Source organism: Cebus imitator, unplaced genomic scaffold (genome assembly GCF_001604975.1).
Source record: "Cebus imitator isolate Cc_AM_T3 unplaced genomic scaffold, Cebus_imitator-1.0 Scaffold285, whole genome shotgun sequence".
NCBI lineage: Eukaryota > Metazoa > Chordata > Mammalia > Primates > Cebidae > Cebus > Cebus imitator.
The window spans coordinates 374112-390722 of record NW_016107600.1 but is presented as its reverse complement, the minus strand read 5'-3'; the positions used below and the strand labels follow the sequence as shown (position 1 = coordinate 390722).

Below are 16611 nucleotides of genomic sequence, written 5' to 3'. Positions count from 1 at the left end.
AAAAAAGACTAGTTTTAGTGTCTGTTCTCCACATTAGAATAGAAGTTAATCGAAGGGATGGCTGTGCCTGATTCATCTTTGTGCTCCTCAGTGACCAGCAAAATGCCTGGCACGTAGCAGGCACTGTGAGCTTCGCTGAGCTAATGAGATTTTGAAAAGGGTAGGGTAGATTCTTAAAGGTAATTACTGCCCTGACATATTTAACAAAAACAACTGGATTAAACAACTAACTTTTGTGACTAGTGCAAGTCATATGCTGGGCACTTTGCATATGTCATCTCATTTCATCCTTTGCAATTGCCATAGAAGGCAGACAGCAATAATCCTCATATTCTAGATGAGGACACTGTAGCTTGGAGAAGCAGAATGGCATGGCTGATGGGAAGTGGCAGATCTGGCCTCAAATCCAAAGGATACACATGTAACTGCTGTGCTATGCTGCTGAACGGGGCCGGCTGGTGTCTTCTTGGACTCTAGGATGTCCTCCCTGGCACATGTGTTAATGACTATCTGCAGTTTTAAGCCAGAAATCAAACCTAAAGTTCCTACATTAGCAGAAGAGGTTTCTACAGCTGAGGCCCTGTGATGGTGGGCAGGCCCACCTTCAACTCTGGGGAGTTCTGATCTCCAGTCAGAGAAGCCATCGAGATTGATTAGGAGAATACCTTGATAATGATGGGTGTTCCTATTTGAGGCCAAAATGAAATTCATGAAGTTTAATTTATGTTTATTTTCATCAACACAAGTTGGTGCTTCAAGGCAGATCTGAGCATTACATTCTAAGGGTGTTCTTTTTTTAAACATGTAACACAAATGTATTATTTAAAGGTGCATCTCGGTTACCCATTTGGTGAACAAAAAGAAAATATGATGGTGCACTCCTGTAATCCCAGCACTTTGGGAGGCCGAGGCAAGTGGAGCACCTGAGGTCAGGAGTTCGAGACCAGCCCGATCAACATGGTGAAATCCTGTCTCTATTAAAAATACAAAAATTAGCTGGATGTGGTGGCGCGCACCTGTAATCCCAGCTACTCAGGAGGCTGAGGCAGGAGAATCACTTGAAGGCGGGAGGTGGAGGTTGCAGCGAGCCTTGATCATGCCACTGCAGATCAGACACTGCAGTGACAGAACGAGACTTCATCTCACAAAAAAATTAAAAATGAAGTAAAAGAGAAGATTGTGACAAAACATTCCTGTGGGCCAAGTGGTCCATCCCAACACCCAAGATCCAGCAAGCAGCCAAGCTCAGCACAACCTCCTCGCCTCTTTTTCTTCCTCCAACAGGGTGAGGACGTTGCCTTTTACATTGCAGATGATGGAGCGGCTCATATCATCCCTAAATTCCATGCCCACCCATATGTCCTGTCCCTGAGAGCCTGTCCTGACCAGCACTTTGGTCAGCCTGGCCAGCATGGTACGTTGCACATGGCTGGTGTCTAACCGAGCATGAGGAGGTCAGGTGGAGAGAATATGGTTGGGTTCTTCACATGTCAAAGTGGACTTTTCACTTTGGGATGGTGTAACTTGACTTGCTGAAGCCTATGTAGAAGAAAAGCATCCACAAATTTATGACAGGCTTTGGAGCTGGATAGTCTGATTAAGATCAAAGCCCATAAATGAATTGACTTGAGGCAAGTTAATTCACCTCATGCCGTTATCTGTAAAATGTGAATGAAAATTCCTACCTTGCAAAGGTTTTGTGACAATTAGATACGATACATATAAACAACCTAACTCAGTGATTTGTATATGTCACGTGTTCAATGTTAGCTATTTTAAAATTCTTTTCACAGTTGGGCAATAGGAGTAAAGATTTGAAAGAGGAAATTATTTTCACTGAAACATAGTCCCCACACCTCTAGAAAGGATGCAGTAGATCAATAAGTATTTGCTGATTGATAGATTGCATTACTGATGAGGACCTGTAGTGCGAAAATGGCTTGGCCAGGCATGGGCAAATGGTGTTTATGTAACTCTCAATACAGACACTACAATTCCTTGTAACCTGTTACAAAAATTATCAAAGACTTCCCTGTTGCCTTGACGTTAAGATGGGCTATCACTTAGAAGTCCTCCTTCAGCCTCCAAACTGACACTTTCTAGGAGGGCTTCCTACACTGACGTCATCATCACAAGGGCTGCCACGTGTTCAGCACCTGCCTTGTGTACGGGTTTTCTAAGTTTACCTGCTGTAGTCCCCACTGCAACTCTATGAGGAGGCTGTGCTAACTCCAATTTGCTGAACGGGAAACTGAGGCCCAGAGGGCAAAACGACTTGCCCGATGCCATACAACTGGAAAGTGGCAAGGCTGGGATCTGAATACAGGCTTGTCTAATTCCAAGGCTTCCATATTTTCCACTCCTTCAAGCTGCCCAGGAAGAGAGGAGGAGATGCAGTTATTTGAGCTCCAGAAAATCCAGCATGCCAGTGAAAGAGCCATGGCTTTTGGAAAGATCCAGCCAAATCCATGTACTGATGAGAAATATTCATTGGTGGGAGAGCTGGTCTTTAGAGAACCCATCCACTTTTCAGCATCCCAGTGCTCTTCTTGATGCATCTTCAACCCCAGGCCTCACTCTGCTCTCAGCTTCCTGATCTTACTTGGAGCAAGTGTTTTTTCTGCAGGGATGAGGACCTCACTTGGAGCAAGTGCTCTCTCTCTGTAGGAATGAGGACATCTTCTTATGCTGTAACCCCCTGGTTGGTCTATCTGCACATTCTCATCCATCCTGGATGGCTAGTTAGTCTAGTATTTCCCAAGTATACTTGGTAGCATGTTAGTAGATGTTAAGATAGAGAGTTTTTTTGGTTAAGTTTGGGAAACTGTGATTAAATTAAGGTAAAAAGATTATTTTCTATAGGACTTCTTAGGGCTTTTAGTATGCTAAATAACTTTACTAAAATCCCAAGAGAGAGCTATAAACTTTTCATTTCCCCAGTTTATGTAATCACAGAACCTTTTAATAAGGGCCATCTTGGGAGATAGAATTCTGCCCTACATAAGCCCTGGGAGAGATCCAAGAACCCGATAAAGAATTAGGGGTGAGCTGAAGAGTATTTTAATCAAGTGTAGAGGTAAGACCAGAATCAGAACAAATTGTGATTGCTAACAGCTAAGACATTAGAAATATAAAGATTTAGTTGTACTTAGATGTTTACTTCTTTATCTAGCTTTCACTATAAATCTTGTTCTATATGATAATTATTTTTACTGTTCATTGTTTAAAGTTGTTTTATTAGTGACAATCTTGCACTTTTAACAAGCCCTCCAGGTAATCCTTATAATGCAGGAAGTCTGGGAAGTATTTCAACCGGAAAAGAACGCTAATTTCTAGTCCAGGGGCAGTGTACCCAGAAAGTTAATTCTTTTTTGTTTATTTTTGAGAACAAATTGGCGATCATCTTGAAAATGGGATCTGCAAACTTCCATGTATAAAGAGGCTGCAGCCATGGCTCCCTCATCCTCAGCAGATGGTGGGTGGAGAGGGATGTCTGCTCACTTTGACCAAGGGTCATGACTACTGTCTCGTGATGTATTCCTCTGCTCATAATTATGTTACAGGCAATCTGAACTCTTCTCACCGCAGTTGACTACCAGCGAGCAATTTGGTTAGAGGGGATAACTCCACTTGGTTTTATTTCTCCCTGTTTATAGGTGGGGAAATAAAAATCTGGGGTGCTCAGCCATCTGGCAAGCTTTACACACAAGGTTCTGGCAGGTGAGGGATTGGAACTCAGATTGCTGGCAGTGGGCAGCCCCTTTAGATATCATTCTGAAAGATCTACAGTGAATGAGGGAAATGTTGGTGAGGATGGCTACTCTGGGTATTTCCATGTAACTGCTGAGAACACAATCCCCATCTGCTAAATAAGGTGATGCTTTGGCAGGCTCGGGTGACACGGATTAGGCGACCCAACCCAAACCCATGCTTCTGTGATCTGCACTTCACCTTTCTCCATCATGCTTCTCCAGCTTACACCAGGGTGGCAGAGGTGAGCCACACATCAGAGGCTGCCACACGACGCCTCAGCACTGCAGCCAAGGGAGGGAAGGGAATCAGAGACACTTATGCCTGTTCTTGTTTGCTTTGGGCTCTCACCTGGAGCTTCAGCTGAGCCTGGCTCAGCTTTCTTCCTAGGAAGGGCATGTGATCTTCTGCTTTTAAAATATCCGGAGAATATGGGGAAACACCTTACCAGGAGGGGCTGTCATTCAATGGAAGGGTGGAGTAAATGTCTCAAGGAAGAACTCGACATGGAATTCTCTTCCTGGATTGTCTGTGGATGAATGATGTTAATTAAAAAATCCAAACATATATTGCAGAACACTATGTATTTAAATCTTCAAAACAATCCTGCAAGTAGGATAGATGTCACATTTTACAAATAAGGAGAGAGAGACGTCAAGTACCTTTTCCAAGGTCGCTACATAGTGAGAGGTAGACATAGGATTTGAACCTAGGTCTTTGGACTTCCACGATGACAGGTTTTCTCTTAGACCACAACTGTCTAACTCCTGTGTGGCATTTTGCGATTTTCAAAGGATTTTCACTTACATTATCCTGCAAGTCTCACCACAAACCAGCAAGGTAGGAAAGGGTCTGACAGGTTAGAACCCAGACTTACGTTAAATCGCTGTGCAAGTTCGCCCAACCTACCTGTTCAGTGTAGGTCTCACTCTTTTCTATCCCAGGTTGTTTTTCTAACTCTTCACTCCTATTCAGCTTCCTTTCCTCACCTTTGGTGAGTTACTTAGGGATGCAAAATTGTCTTGAGAAGGGCCAGGGCCAAACATGTTATCTCTTTCCCATTCTCCCAAATAGAGTACTAGCAGTAGCTAAGTATATAGTGCTTGCTGTGTGTCAAGCACTGGGCTAAGCATTTTATATGTTTAATGCTCACAGCAACACCATGAAGTACTTGCTGTTATTAGCCCCATTTTTACAGCTGATAAAACCAGACCCATAAAAGTTAAGTCACTTGTCCAACCCCTAAAAGCCGGTGGATAGTGGATCTGGGATCTGACGCCAGACAAGCTGCAGAGCAGAGAGCTGAGAATTAGCTGCAGAGCCCTTGAAGTGCTCAACTCAAGGTGCTCCACAGATTCTCAGACTAATCGTCTTCCCTGGTCTGGACTGTTCAGAAACCAGAAACTCGGAGAGGCAGAGTGCCCACTGCCAATTTGGCTGGAATTCTGGACATAGAACCCCACCAATTTCTCAGGGAAATCAGTTCGCCTTGCTCCTGTCATGTGTGAAATCTCCTATGCAGACAACCTGAGAATTTGCTCTTGCCCTGTGTGGTGGGTTTGGGTGTGGAGGTGGGTTGGATGGGGGTGGGGGTTGGCTGAGTTCTTGGGAGTGAGAGTGGTAGCTCATCATGTGTCATTCCTTCTGCCATCAAGGGCTTTCCATCCTCCTACTCCTGGCCCATGTGGAATAGCCTCGGTCTAGACAGGGCTTCCCAGACTTTCTGCATTGTATTGATTACCTGGAGGGCTTGTTACAAATGAAAATCCTCAAGCCCTCCCTCTGAAGATTTTCACTCACAGGGCTGGGAGCTGGTTTTAGGTATTTGCATTTTTAGACATCAGTCATCAGTCAGTTAACACGTTCATGCTGTGCTTACCTTATGCTAGGTGCTGGACATTTAGGATCATTTAGGATGGACGGGACTCAAGTCTTGCCCTCAAGAAGCTCAGGGACTGGAGGGGTATGGACAAGTAAGCAGGTAAGTATACTTTATGTCATGGCTATGATGGGAAAAGTACAGGGTATGGTGGGAAGACAAGGAGGGGCATCTGACCCAGACCAGGGAGTGAAGCAGGGAGGAGATCCCCTCCAGAAGACTGAGTTGGGGCCTAGACATAACACACTCTCTCCTCCTAAGATGAGTGGGGGCCTTGAACCAACTCTACCAGCCAGCTGGAGGGTTTTCATATTCTGTCCCGTTTTGCTCCTGGGTCCAGAAATTGCCTGCTGTCAGTCTGGGATGGTCGGGGGAGGGCTTGGCCTGAGACTCCTCCTCTGCACATGGTCTCCCCTCTTCCCGAGCCTCACATTGGGTTGCTCTCTGTTCCAGGAGCCAGACATGTTTAGCTCCACTGTAATTTCTTTCCCATAAGTAGCATTTCTTAGCCCAAACTCCAGGTTTGCTCAGATGGATGCCTTTGGCTGAGGTTCTGGCAGAGCAGACTCTGTGGGTCTGGGCCCCTCTCAGGGGCCTCCCACTCCAGGCCCTCTGAAGAGTTGGGCACAGGTGGCATGCCATCAGAAGATAAGGCCCAATGATGGGAGAGACTGGCACAGCCACTGCAGGAGTCTGTAGACACTGGCGCTGCAGGGAGGGACCCAGCCTGCCTGAAAGAGGTTGTCTGGTCCTCACCCCTGTGTCATGGAGCACATGGCTCCTGATCCCCTGGTGTCTAAAGCTGCTTCCTCCTGCTGGATCAGGTGTTGCTTGGGTTCCCTGAAACCCTTGAGGACATCATACAAAGGGAGGGAGGAGAGCTCCAGCATTTTGTCAACTGAGGCAAGTTTAGGTGATTAAGCTAAGAAAGCAAAGCCACTCTGGCCCAGAGGATTATCTTTGAGGTGTGTCTGGAACCAAGAAGTAACTTAATGCCTACGAGGCAGACCAGACCCAAGATGACTCTCAGCTAATTGCCTGTCTCTCCTTTTGCCAAGCCAAGCTCCGTGGTATATAAAGGCCAGTCTCCTCTGTTGTCCCCATCCCTCTCATCTCTTGCTAAGTGATCACTAGCTTGCCTCCAAGCTCTCTCACTATGAACAGACAAGTCTGCAAGAAATCCTTCAGTGGCGGGAGCCAGGGTTTCTCCGGCCGCTCTGCAATGGTCTCTGGCAGCAGCAGGATGAGCTGTGTAGCCCGCTCTGGGGGAGCTAGCGGAGGGGCCTGTGGCTTCCGGAGCGGAGCAGGTGGCTTTGGCAGTCGCAGCCTCTACAACCTGGGTGGCAACAAGAGCATCTCCATCAGCGTGGCCACTGGCGGCTCCTGGGCTGGTGGCTTTGGTGGAGGGCGTAGCAGCTGTGGCTTTGGAGGTGGTTATGGAAGTGGCTTTGGGGGCAGCTATGGTGGTGGCTTTGGTGGTGGCAGAGGAGTAGGTAGTGGCTTTGGAGGGGCTGGTGGCTTTGGTGGCCCTGGTGGCTTTGGTGGGCCTGGCAGCTTTGGCAGTCCTGGCGGCTTTGGCCCTGGGGGCTTTCCCGGGGGAATTCAGGAAGTGACTGTCAACCAGAGCCTCCTGCAGCCCCTCAATGTGGAGATCGACCCCCAGATTGGGCAAGTAAAGGCCCAGGAGAGGGAGCAGATCAAGACCCTCAACAACAAGTTTGCCTCCTTCATTGACAAGGTGAGGGCAAGGCCAAGAGGTGTTGTGGAGGGCTTGGGGTTCCCAGGGGTTGGTGTAGAAAGATGCCATGGGACCTGTGAGACACAGCGCAGGGGTGGCTGACTCTTGTTCTGGTGCTGCCTTGGTCCCTACAGGACAGTGAGCCTTTCACTGTCTTTCACTTTGTGGACCTTGTTTTCCCAGCTGTGAAACGGGGGGAAGAATTCCTGGTCCTGGTTTCCTGCTAGGAATGAGATGAAGGTAAATGAAGTGAGAGTCCAAATATGCTCTTTTCTCTTTGAAGAATGAGGCATTAGTCATGAAATTATTGCAGTTACTTTAATTCCTCCTGAAAAGCAATTGCTTGATAATCCAAACTAGCTGGTCATGAAAACTTGAGTTAGCACAGATCTTGGGCCTGCCTCTAAATGAGGAGTATTGGCAACTGCCTCATCTTCCAAACGTTGTTGTGCTTCAGCCAATATTAAACTGAGCTGTCCATGCTGGGGCAGAGAAGCGTGTGCTGGGTCTGTGGGGGACTGAGCCCAGGATCTGAAGTGAATTCTAGGTCAGCTGCAAGCTGAATAACTGAAAGGTCTTCATACGTGAAACCTGTAAAGAAATGTTAGATCTCATTGACTGTTTTCACTGCCTTTCTGGAGCTGAAAAAAGCTTACATTGGAGAAACAATGACAAATAACTTTATTTGTGCTGACCTCCTTCAGTTGTATTCTGAAGGATCCCTTTAGACCCAGGGCAGTCCTGGGTTTGATTCTTAGCTCTGTCACTCAGTAGACTCGTCACTTTGGGAAACTTAAATTCTTTGAGTCTCAGTTTCCTTATCTACAAAATGGGGATCACAGCAACTCCTTTATAGGTGGTTATGAGGATTAAATATGATGGAAATACATGAAAATAACAGGTATGGCATAATCACTCAACAAATCCTAACTCTCCGTTTTCCAACTCTTCATCCTTTCCAAATTAAAAAACAGGGGCAATTGCAGATTGAAGAATTGGGTTCCTTCTCCACATTTCCACCATTTGGGATGGGCAGCCCCACATGCCCAACTCAAGAGGCTGACTCCTTTTCTTCCTCCCCTGATGCAGGTGCGGTTCCTGGAACAGCAGAACAAGGTCCTGGAGACCAAGTGGGAACTACTCCAGCAGCAGACCACAGGCTCTGGCTCAGGGCCCAGGAGCCTGGAGCCTTGTTTTGAATCCTACATCAGCTTCCTGCGCAAGCAGCTGGATTCACTTCTAGGGGAGAAGGGGAACCTGGAGGGAGAGCTGAAGAACATGCAGGACCTGGTGGAAGACTTCAAAAAGAAGTGAGGGCTCCTCCTGGGGAGTTTCCCCTTCTGGGGAATTAGCAGGGAGGTGTGGTTCTAATTTGGGATTTCAGCTGTTCCCAACTGTGCCTTCAGTCAATACTCTGGGATGGATTTATTGAGTGAAGCATGACCAAGCAGAAGGGGGTGTCAGGGTGGGGGCTGAGACTTCTATGTGGCTACGACGCAGATTTCAGTCTCCAGGCAGGCCCCCTCCTATTCCAGCTCAGAGGGACAAAAAAGTCCTCCCAAAGTTTAGAGCCTTTTAGGATGGGTAGTCCACCACACTTGACTGTACCTAGGAATCACCTGGGATGCTTGTCAACAATGCGTATTCCTGTATTGCAGACCTAGGTGTTCTGAATCATAGATGTGGGGCAGGTTCCAGGGATGTGAGTGCTCCCCAGCTCCCGGGGGTTCTAGGCAGATGCCCGGGGCTGTGCTTTGTAAAGCCCTCTTTCAGTGCTTCCGGTCCAATCCCCTGTTCTGCGGCTTTGGTTTGCCTCCTCCCCCGCCATCCAAGTTGCAGTCCTTACCTGCTGAGGTCTGTGAGGAGCAAACTGGGCCTCTCGAGGTGGGAGGGAGCTCCAAATTTCTCCAGGGGTCAGAACCTCCAGGATGGGCACACCTGCTCTGTGGAGGCCCTATTCCGATTCAGCCGCACACGCGTGGTGGGCACCCACTCTCTGGCAGGCTCTGTGCTGGCTCTGGGAATCCAGTGGCAACTCAGATTCCCATTCCCAAAAGAGATCCCAGAGGCCTCTTTTCTCCTAGAGGAAAAAAAAAAGGTCCTGCCCAGAGAACTCTTTTCTCCTGGAATCAGTCCAGTTCCTCAAGCTTTGTGAAATCCAAAGTCTTGGTATTAGATTTTAGTCCTTAACAGGCAGGAATCCCACAACTTTGATGCATTCAGAAGACATGAGTTCATTCTTAACAAGAAGTAACTGTAATGAAGGAAAACAGAAACAGAGAAAACAGGCAGAAAAGCCCAATGAGAGCAAATATTTTATTGGGTTTCATATGCACATATTGTGCTTCACAAAGTCAATCAAAGAGCCCAGGCAAGTAGTCAAGCTCCTTGAAGTCTGCCCTCTCACCATGACTGTCCATACTTCTGCCCGCCACTGGATTTAGAGGGAAGTGGCCCAGGTGGCGCCCTGAGCTCTGAGAGGTCTCTGGGTAGGACCAGCTACATAATTTTCAGGGCTCAGTGCAAAATGATAATGCAGGAACCTAGTTACAAAATTATTAAGAATTTCAATCATGCCTGTAATCCCACTACTTTGGAAGGCTGAGGTGAGAGAATCACTTGAGCCCAGCAGCTGGGGGCCAGCTTGGGCAACAAAGTGAGACCTTGTCTCTACTAAAAATTAAAAAATTACCTGGGCATGGTGGCGCATGCCTCTGGTTCCAGCTACTCAGGAGTCTGAGGCAGGAGGATTGCCTGAGCTTGAGAGGTTGAGGCCGCAGTGAGCCATGCTTATGCCACTGTATTCCAGCCTGGGTGACAGGGTGAGACCCTGTCTCAGAGAAAAAAAAAAGAGAAAGAGTGTCAAGATGGTGCCAGCATTGAGGTGAATGTGAGGACCCTGAGCCCAGGGTCCCATGTAACTGCACAGGTCACATGCCCATGAAGCTGGTCCGGTCTCTGCACTAGTGGGGAGACTGCCTGGAATCCTCATCTTTCTTTTTCACTCCTGAAATGTCGCTGATCAAATGTTTGCCTCTTCTTGTTCCAGGTATGAGGATGAAATCAACAAACGCACTGCGGCAGAGAATGAGTTTGTGGGGCTCAAGAAGGTAGGTGAGCCTGGACCAGCTTATCCAGGTTCCCTTTCTGGGAGCTGTCCCCCAAGGAGAGAGAGCACAGCCAGCTGTCGTGGGGGACAGTCACCTTATCCTGTATGTGGGATTGACACTTTTCCTTGCATTTTTGGAAGTGAAATGTTTAATGAAGGAAGCTGCTCTAAGTATATTACCATGAGAAGGTGTATTAAAATGTTACTGCGAATAATGAGTGATTAGCATTATGAACTAATAATGAGCACTTTATGTGTAGAATTAATCAAGATTTTCAGTCTACAAATGTACTCCAGATGCTATTAATAACAATCAGCAAAAACTTGTAGCATATTTATACCAGTCATTGTAAAGATGAAGTAGTGAGAATACTCTAATTTCTGTTCAGGAGGGTGGGGTTTCTGGTACTATACAGCCAAAGTCACATACATATCAGGTAAGTGTGATTTTTCTACCCTAAAATCAGATGGTTACTCTGTGCCTTATGGTTTGTATTTTGTTAAAGCATTGGGGTTTGGTATGTTGAGCGATTAAAAGGAGGAAAGCTGCTTTGATTTTCCTTATTTTAAGTAGACTTCGGAAGTAGAAAAGGGAAGTAGAAAGTAGAAAAGTAGAAAATTTTAAGTAGAAAAGGGAAGATGAGAAGTCACAATTAGGAGGGGAGCTGGGGGAGGAACAAAGACGAGACGTGAGGGCTTAGGAAAGAGCCCCTGGGTGGGAGGGGAACTGAGGGTCATTCTCTGGGTTTCTGACCTCCCCTGCAGGATGTGGATGCGGCTTTCATGAACAAGGTGGAGCTGCAGGCCAAGGTGGACAGCCTGACAGATGAAGTCAGCTTCCTGAGGACCCTCTATGAGATGGTGATTCCTTGGTTTGCCAAGCTCCGGAGCCTTCCTGTCTGCATCTTCCCAAGCATAACTTTAGGGACAGCCAAACAGCACAACACTCACAAAACCAGTAATGGGGCTCAGAACTCAGCTCCATCCCACCTAGGAAATGTTAGCTGAGCTTCCTCAGTCTGCATAGGCCTGGCCCACAGGTCCTCAGGCCATTTCGCTCTGCGTCTTTTCTCTGGCTCCTATATCTGTATCACAGCTGGTCTCTTCACAATATTCCTCCCTGCTAGGGGCCCATGGAAACCTACACAATAGGGCTCGTTGGCTGATACCTTCAGGCTGACAGCCCAACTATATTTGCTATTTCCTTTAGCCTTGTTTTCTAGCATCTTTTAGGCTGTAGCCAGACCTGAAGTATGAGCTTCTTTTTCCAACTGACATGCTTCTAGCCCCATCTTTGGGGTATCTCCGCTAGTAGAGGATTCCCAGCATCTTTTCGGCCAGGGGATGGTGAGAGTAACTATCCATGTTTCCTAAAGGAGCTGTCCCAGATGCAGAGCCACGTCAGTGACACGTCTGTGGTTCTGTCCATGGACAACAACCGCTGCCTGGACCTGGACAGCATCATTGCCGAGGTCCGTGCCCAGTACGAGGAGATCGCCGAGAGGAGCAAGGCTGAGGCTGAGGCCCTGTACCAGACCAAGGTGGGAACCCTCCTTGTGTCCTTAGATCCTGATGACCTTCATCAAGAATGTGCCAACACTGTGCAAAAGCCATGTTGATTGGTTTTCCTCTGTCAGCTTGGGGAGCTGCAGACCACAGCTGGCAGGCACGGGGATGACCTGAGGAACACCAAGAATGAGATCATGGAGCTCAACAGGATGATCCAGAGGCTACGGGCTGAGATTGAAAATGTCAAGAAGCAGGTGGGGCTGGGTTTAACGGAGAGATCCCAGAGGTCTTCTGGGCCCCGGGGAGAAGGCCCACAGGTCCTCTCTGTCCTTTCATGGTGTCACACGTGGGGATAGCACAGTCTTTGGGAAACTCTGTTCTCCCAGATATTTCTCTTGGAGGCTGAGCTTCTTGAAATGCTCACTCAAGAAAGATGTTTGCTTATTCCGGTTTGCCTAGCAAATCCTACCACTGCAGTGTTGGACTTAAACACTCAGCTCTCAGCAGGATCTACCTTTAGTGAAGCTGTTTCTCACACAGTTCACATAACCTTGATGGCTGCTCTGTATTATTGGAATGAAGTGATTAAGCAAGAGAGTATTTAACAGTCTTGCAAAAAAAGATTAGAGACTAACCAGACCACTACTACTTTCAGCAGCATAGGAAAGCAAATCAGTGTTCCCTTTCTTGATGAGCCACAAGTTGATTTCAATGGGCCAAAGATGAATTAACCAATTGCAAAACTGAATTCTTTTCTTGAGCATGTTCCGTTGGGATTTCTAAGAAAAGGGAGGAAGGGATGCAGGATGTGGGGAAAGAGATCTACTCCTAGTAAAGATCAAGTGTTTGTTTTCTGGTCATCACGTTAATTGATCTTCTACTTCTTCCTGTTCCAGAATGCCAACCTACAGACAGCAGTTGCAGAGGCTGAGCAGCGTGGAGAGATGGCCCTCAAGGATGCCAACACCAAGCTCCAAGACTTGCAGGCTGCCCTACAGAAGGCCAAGGATGACCTGGCTCGGCTTCTGCGTGACTACCAGGAGCTGATGAACGTCAAGCTGGCCCTGGATGTGGAGATTGCCACCTACCGCAAGCTGCTGGAGGGAGAGGAATGCAGGTGAGGGGCTGTGGGATCACCATTCTCCAGATACGGTTTTAGAGTGACTTTTGATAATGTGGAAAGGGGGCAAGATGATAAGCAGAGAAACACTCAAAGGGCAAGGAGTGTCTTGGATGACAGTCAAGGATTCAAGGCCCCACTATTTTAAGTCCATCAAGATCATCCAACTCTCAAATGTATCATGGACATCAATATTGTACTACGTATCTCTGTTGATCTTCATTATGTTCATTGTATTAGGAAGGTTCTTTGGCATTATGACAAATGGTAGACCAGTGCAGTCCATTGGAAGTTTCTGAGATGATGAAAATGTTCTATTTTTGTGCCGTCTAATACGGTAGCCATTAGCCACTGGAGCCCTGGAAATGTGGCTAGTGCAACTGAGAAACAGAGTTGTACATTTAATTTAATTTGAACTAACTTAAACAGCATCATGTGACTACTAGCTACCATACTGGAAAACTCAGTATAGACAAACCCCACCCATGAAGCTGAGTCCATACGGGAGATGGTTGATGTATCCATGCTCTTGGAAAATAATACAACATTAAGCAGAAGATAAAGGCTTAGTGGGTGGTTATCAAATGCTAAAGAAGCATCAAGAATTGAGAGATCTTTCTGCTGAGTTCCTGCCCAATGCATCATGTGTTCAGAGGGAAGCTACTCCTCTGTCCTCAGGTAGCTCCCAATCTGGTGGAGGAAACAGAAGCCAAGCATGAGAAGGAAAGTGAAAGTGAAGATGATGTCAAGTGTACTAGGAGTCACGGGATGAGGAGGGAGTGGTTGACATCAGTGGGCACACATTGGCAAGGTGTGCAGACCCACTCCATATCTTCTCAGATATGTGGATGTGCCTGCTCCATGATCAGGAATAAGACACAGGAAGATGGGCAGTGTAGGTGGGACATTTCAAACCCATCCTACGTTGAGTGTCAGCCCCTCCCATATTTTCTCCACTCTGAACAACTCCCATCATGTCCACAATCACTCCAGGAGGGCTCATAATGGAAGCCTTCTTGAAAAGGGAGAATTGGAGATAAAAAATCCACGGCTAGGTAGAGAAGATGGAAAGATATGCTAAGGTGGGAAGATGGTCTTAGAAGGGTATGAGAGGTGGGGACAGGCCAATCAAAGCAGAGCTGGGAGTCAGATAGTTTTCTTAGGGAAGATAATCTCTAAGGGCTAATGGGAAAAGGGTGGGAAGTCTCAACCCTTGAAGCAGCCCCCTTTTCTGGGGAGACATGGTCATGGAAACAAACTCGAAATAGGCTTTCTTCTCACAGGATCTTGACCCCTAGTGGGACAAATGGGAGGGTGTGGCTCTCAAAGTTGTGAACTCTCAGCTCTTTGGCTATTGACTCATTGCACAAAGAATTCACATCTCCTCTTCCTTTTCAGGATGTCTGGAGAGTGTCAGAGTGCTGTGTGCATTTGTAAGTAGCCTATTCAGAAAACCTTCTCCCTGGGTTGTAAAAAGGGCAACTAGAAACATCCTCACTGGCTGACCTTCAGCCAAGAAGGCCTGTTCCATCCCAGGATGCCAGGCCACCTGACAGCATCCAGGATCTCAGGCCACGGCAACATGCTCTACCCCTAGTGTAAGCTGACAACCTCTCGGGCTAAAGCTAAAACCCCTCTGGTTTGGGGAGTGGCCTAGGTTGGAGAACCAGAAATTTCTATGGATACTTCTGGTTCCTGTTCTTGGGGGAAGGCACCAGAGGGCAGGCTCACTCTCACAGTTTGCAAACTGAGGCACTAGAGAAGTTAGCATCTTTCTCTAAGTCACATAGCCAAGCGGGGTAGGGATGTAATACGGCTTTGGCTTCCAGTGTCCCAGGCCTTTTGACTGAATTGTGTGCCTGTTGTCTTATAGCAGTGGTCAGCAATGTCACCAGCACAAATGGCAGCTCTGGCAGTAGCCGTGGAATTTTTGGAGGGGTCAGTGGCAGTGGCAGTGGTGGCTACAGAGGTGGCAGCAGCAGCAGCAGCAGCAGTGGCTATGGAGTCAGTGGCGGCGGCAGCAGTGGTTATGGAGGACTCAGTGGCGGCAGCAGCAGTGGCTACGGAGGGGTCAGCATTGGCAGTGCCGGGGGCAGGGGCAGCAGTGGGGGCTACCAGACCAGCAGTAGTGGCAGCAGGCTCAGTGGTGCAGGTAGCATCTCCGGGGGCCACAGTGGAAAGGGCTCCAGCTCTGACAGCATCCAGACTTCTGGAGGCAGTGGCTACAAGTCTGGTGGTGGAGGCAGCACCAATATCCGCTTCTCCCAGACCACCAGCTCAAGCCAGCATAGCTCCACCAAGTGATCTTCTGTGCCCAGTCTCTATAACCAGCTGCTTCCCACTCAACCTGCAATAGCATTTCCCACTGTCTACTTGGCATCAATAGATGCACATAGTTCAACCACATTTTTCCTCAAATTCCCTGGAGAAGAAGCTGAACTCCTGGTTTCTCCAACCCCGTGACCTTCCCAGGGCCATGGAGATCCAGCTGCTAGTCTGGGATGATGATGCCCCTGGGAGACTCCCTGTAATGGCCCCTTACTTTGGATAGCAACCCATGAGCACAAGCCAGTCTCTGTCTTTCCAGCCTGGCCTGTTCCCACTCTGGCCCATCTCCCGCTCTTACTGGGAGTTGGTGATTTAAAGCCAGTCACCTCAGCACTCTCTGAGGAGGGCAGTACCATGGGTTCAGTGCTGGAGCGTGCACGGTTAGGATCTCCAGACTGCTGGTTCCCAGGGAGCCCTCCCTACATCTGGGCTTCAGATCCTGACTCCCTCCTGTCCTCCAATTCCCTGAGCTGTAGATCCTCTGGTGATGAGTATGTTGCACTTTCTTTTCTCAGTAAATTGCACTGAATTTCACATTCTGGTGTTTGTCTTTTATTCCAGGAGTCACAGAATAGATCATGACCCAAAAGTGATGAGAAATCAGGTGGGGGTGATGGTCTTCTGAGAATTTAAAAGTGGTTATAAAGGCTACTGAATAGTTTTGGCTTCTCCATCTATTTGGTTGGGATTCCTGTGATAGGTCTGCCCAAAAGTATGTCATTTAGGGGGAGACCTTCCCCACTCCCAAGAAAGTCATCCCATCCATCCTCCAGCCTCTGAGCAGGCCTCTGAAATCCAGTCTTGTAAGAAGAGGGTTCTGCAGTTCATCAAGGGAACAGATTCCACTGGGACTTCAGTTCCTCTGTTCTACCACCATCCCAGCCAGACACAGAACCAATCCTCTTTCTGCAAACACAGCTCTTGGAATCTGAAGGGTTTGATACATAACATCCTCTTTTCCTTGCATAGGTTCTGAGCCAATTAAAAAAATAAGATAAATGAGCAGATGAGGGTCAATATTTCCTTTATTACCAACAAAGCAGATACTGGAGTATGTGTCTTTTACCTCGAACAGAAAGGGTTTCCTATCACAGGACCTCAGGATTAGGCCAGATTTTTCACCTGGGTAGAAGCATCCTAGGGCCACTGTAGCCTTCCCTATGGGGTCAGATCCCTTG

The 16611-nt window shown here is 47.6% G+C and overlaps 2 protein-coding genes across 2 annotated transcripts; one reads left to right on the top strand and one right to left on the bottom strand.

The window, feature by feature from the left end:
* Window positions 1-1245: 1245 nt before the first annotated feature.
* On the bottom strand, window positions 1246-3517 carry LOC108284924 (40S ribosomal protein S28-like). Its single transcript, XM_037729014.1, has 2 exons — window positions 3502-3517; window positions 1246-1436 (listed from the first exon to the last, which is right to left on the bottom strand). The coding sequence occupies exons 1-2, from the start codon at window positions 3515-3517 to the stop codon at window positions 1246-1248; spliced, it is 207 nt and encodes a 68-aa protein (XP_037584942.1).
* A 3248-nt stretch (window positions 3518-6765) lies between these two features.
* On the top strand, window positions 6766-15967 carry KRT76 (keratin 76). The gene is made up of 9 exons (XM_017501743.2): window positions 6766-7367; window positions 8457-8677; window positions 10417-10477; window positions 11242-11337; window positions 11853-12017; window positions 12114-12239; window positions 12882-13102; window positions 14504-14538; window positions 14979-15967. Exons 1-9 carry the CDS (start codon window positions 6786-6788, stop codon window positions 15407-15409), a joined length of 1938 nt encoding a protein of 645 aa, XP_017357232.1. The 5' UTR covers window positions 6766-6785; the 3' UTR covers window positions 15410-15967.
* Window positions 15968-16611: the final 644 nt, after the last annotated feature.

Coding starts and splice junctions, on each gene's coding strand:
- KRT76 (XM_017501743.2), top strand. CDS start 6,786: ATGAACAGACAAGTCTGCAAGAAATCCTTCAGTGGCGGGAGCCAGGGT. Junction 11,338..11,852: donor TGAGGACCCTCTATGAGATG/GTGATTCCTTGG, acceptor TGTTTCCTAAAG/GAGCTGTCCCAGATGCAGAG. Junction 12,018..12,113: donor AGGCCCTGTACCAGACCAAG/GTGGGAACCCTC, acceptor TTCCTCTGTCAG/CTTGGGGAGCTGCAGACCAC.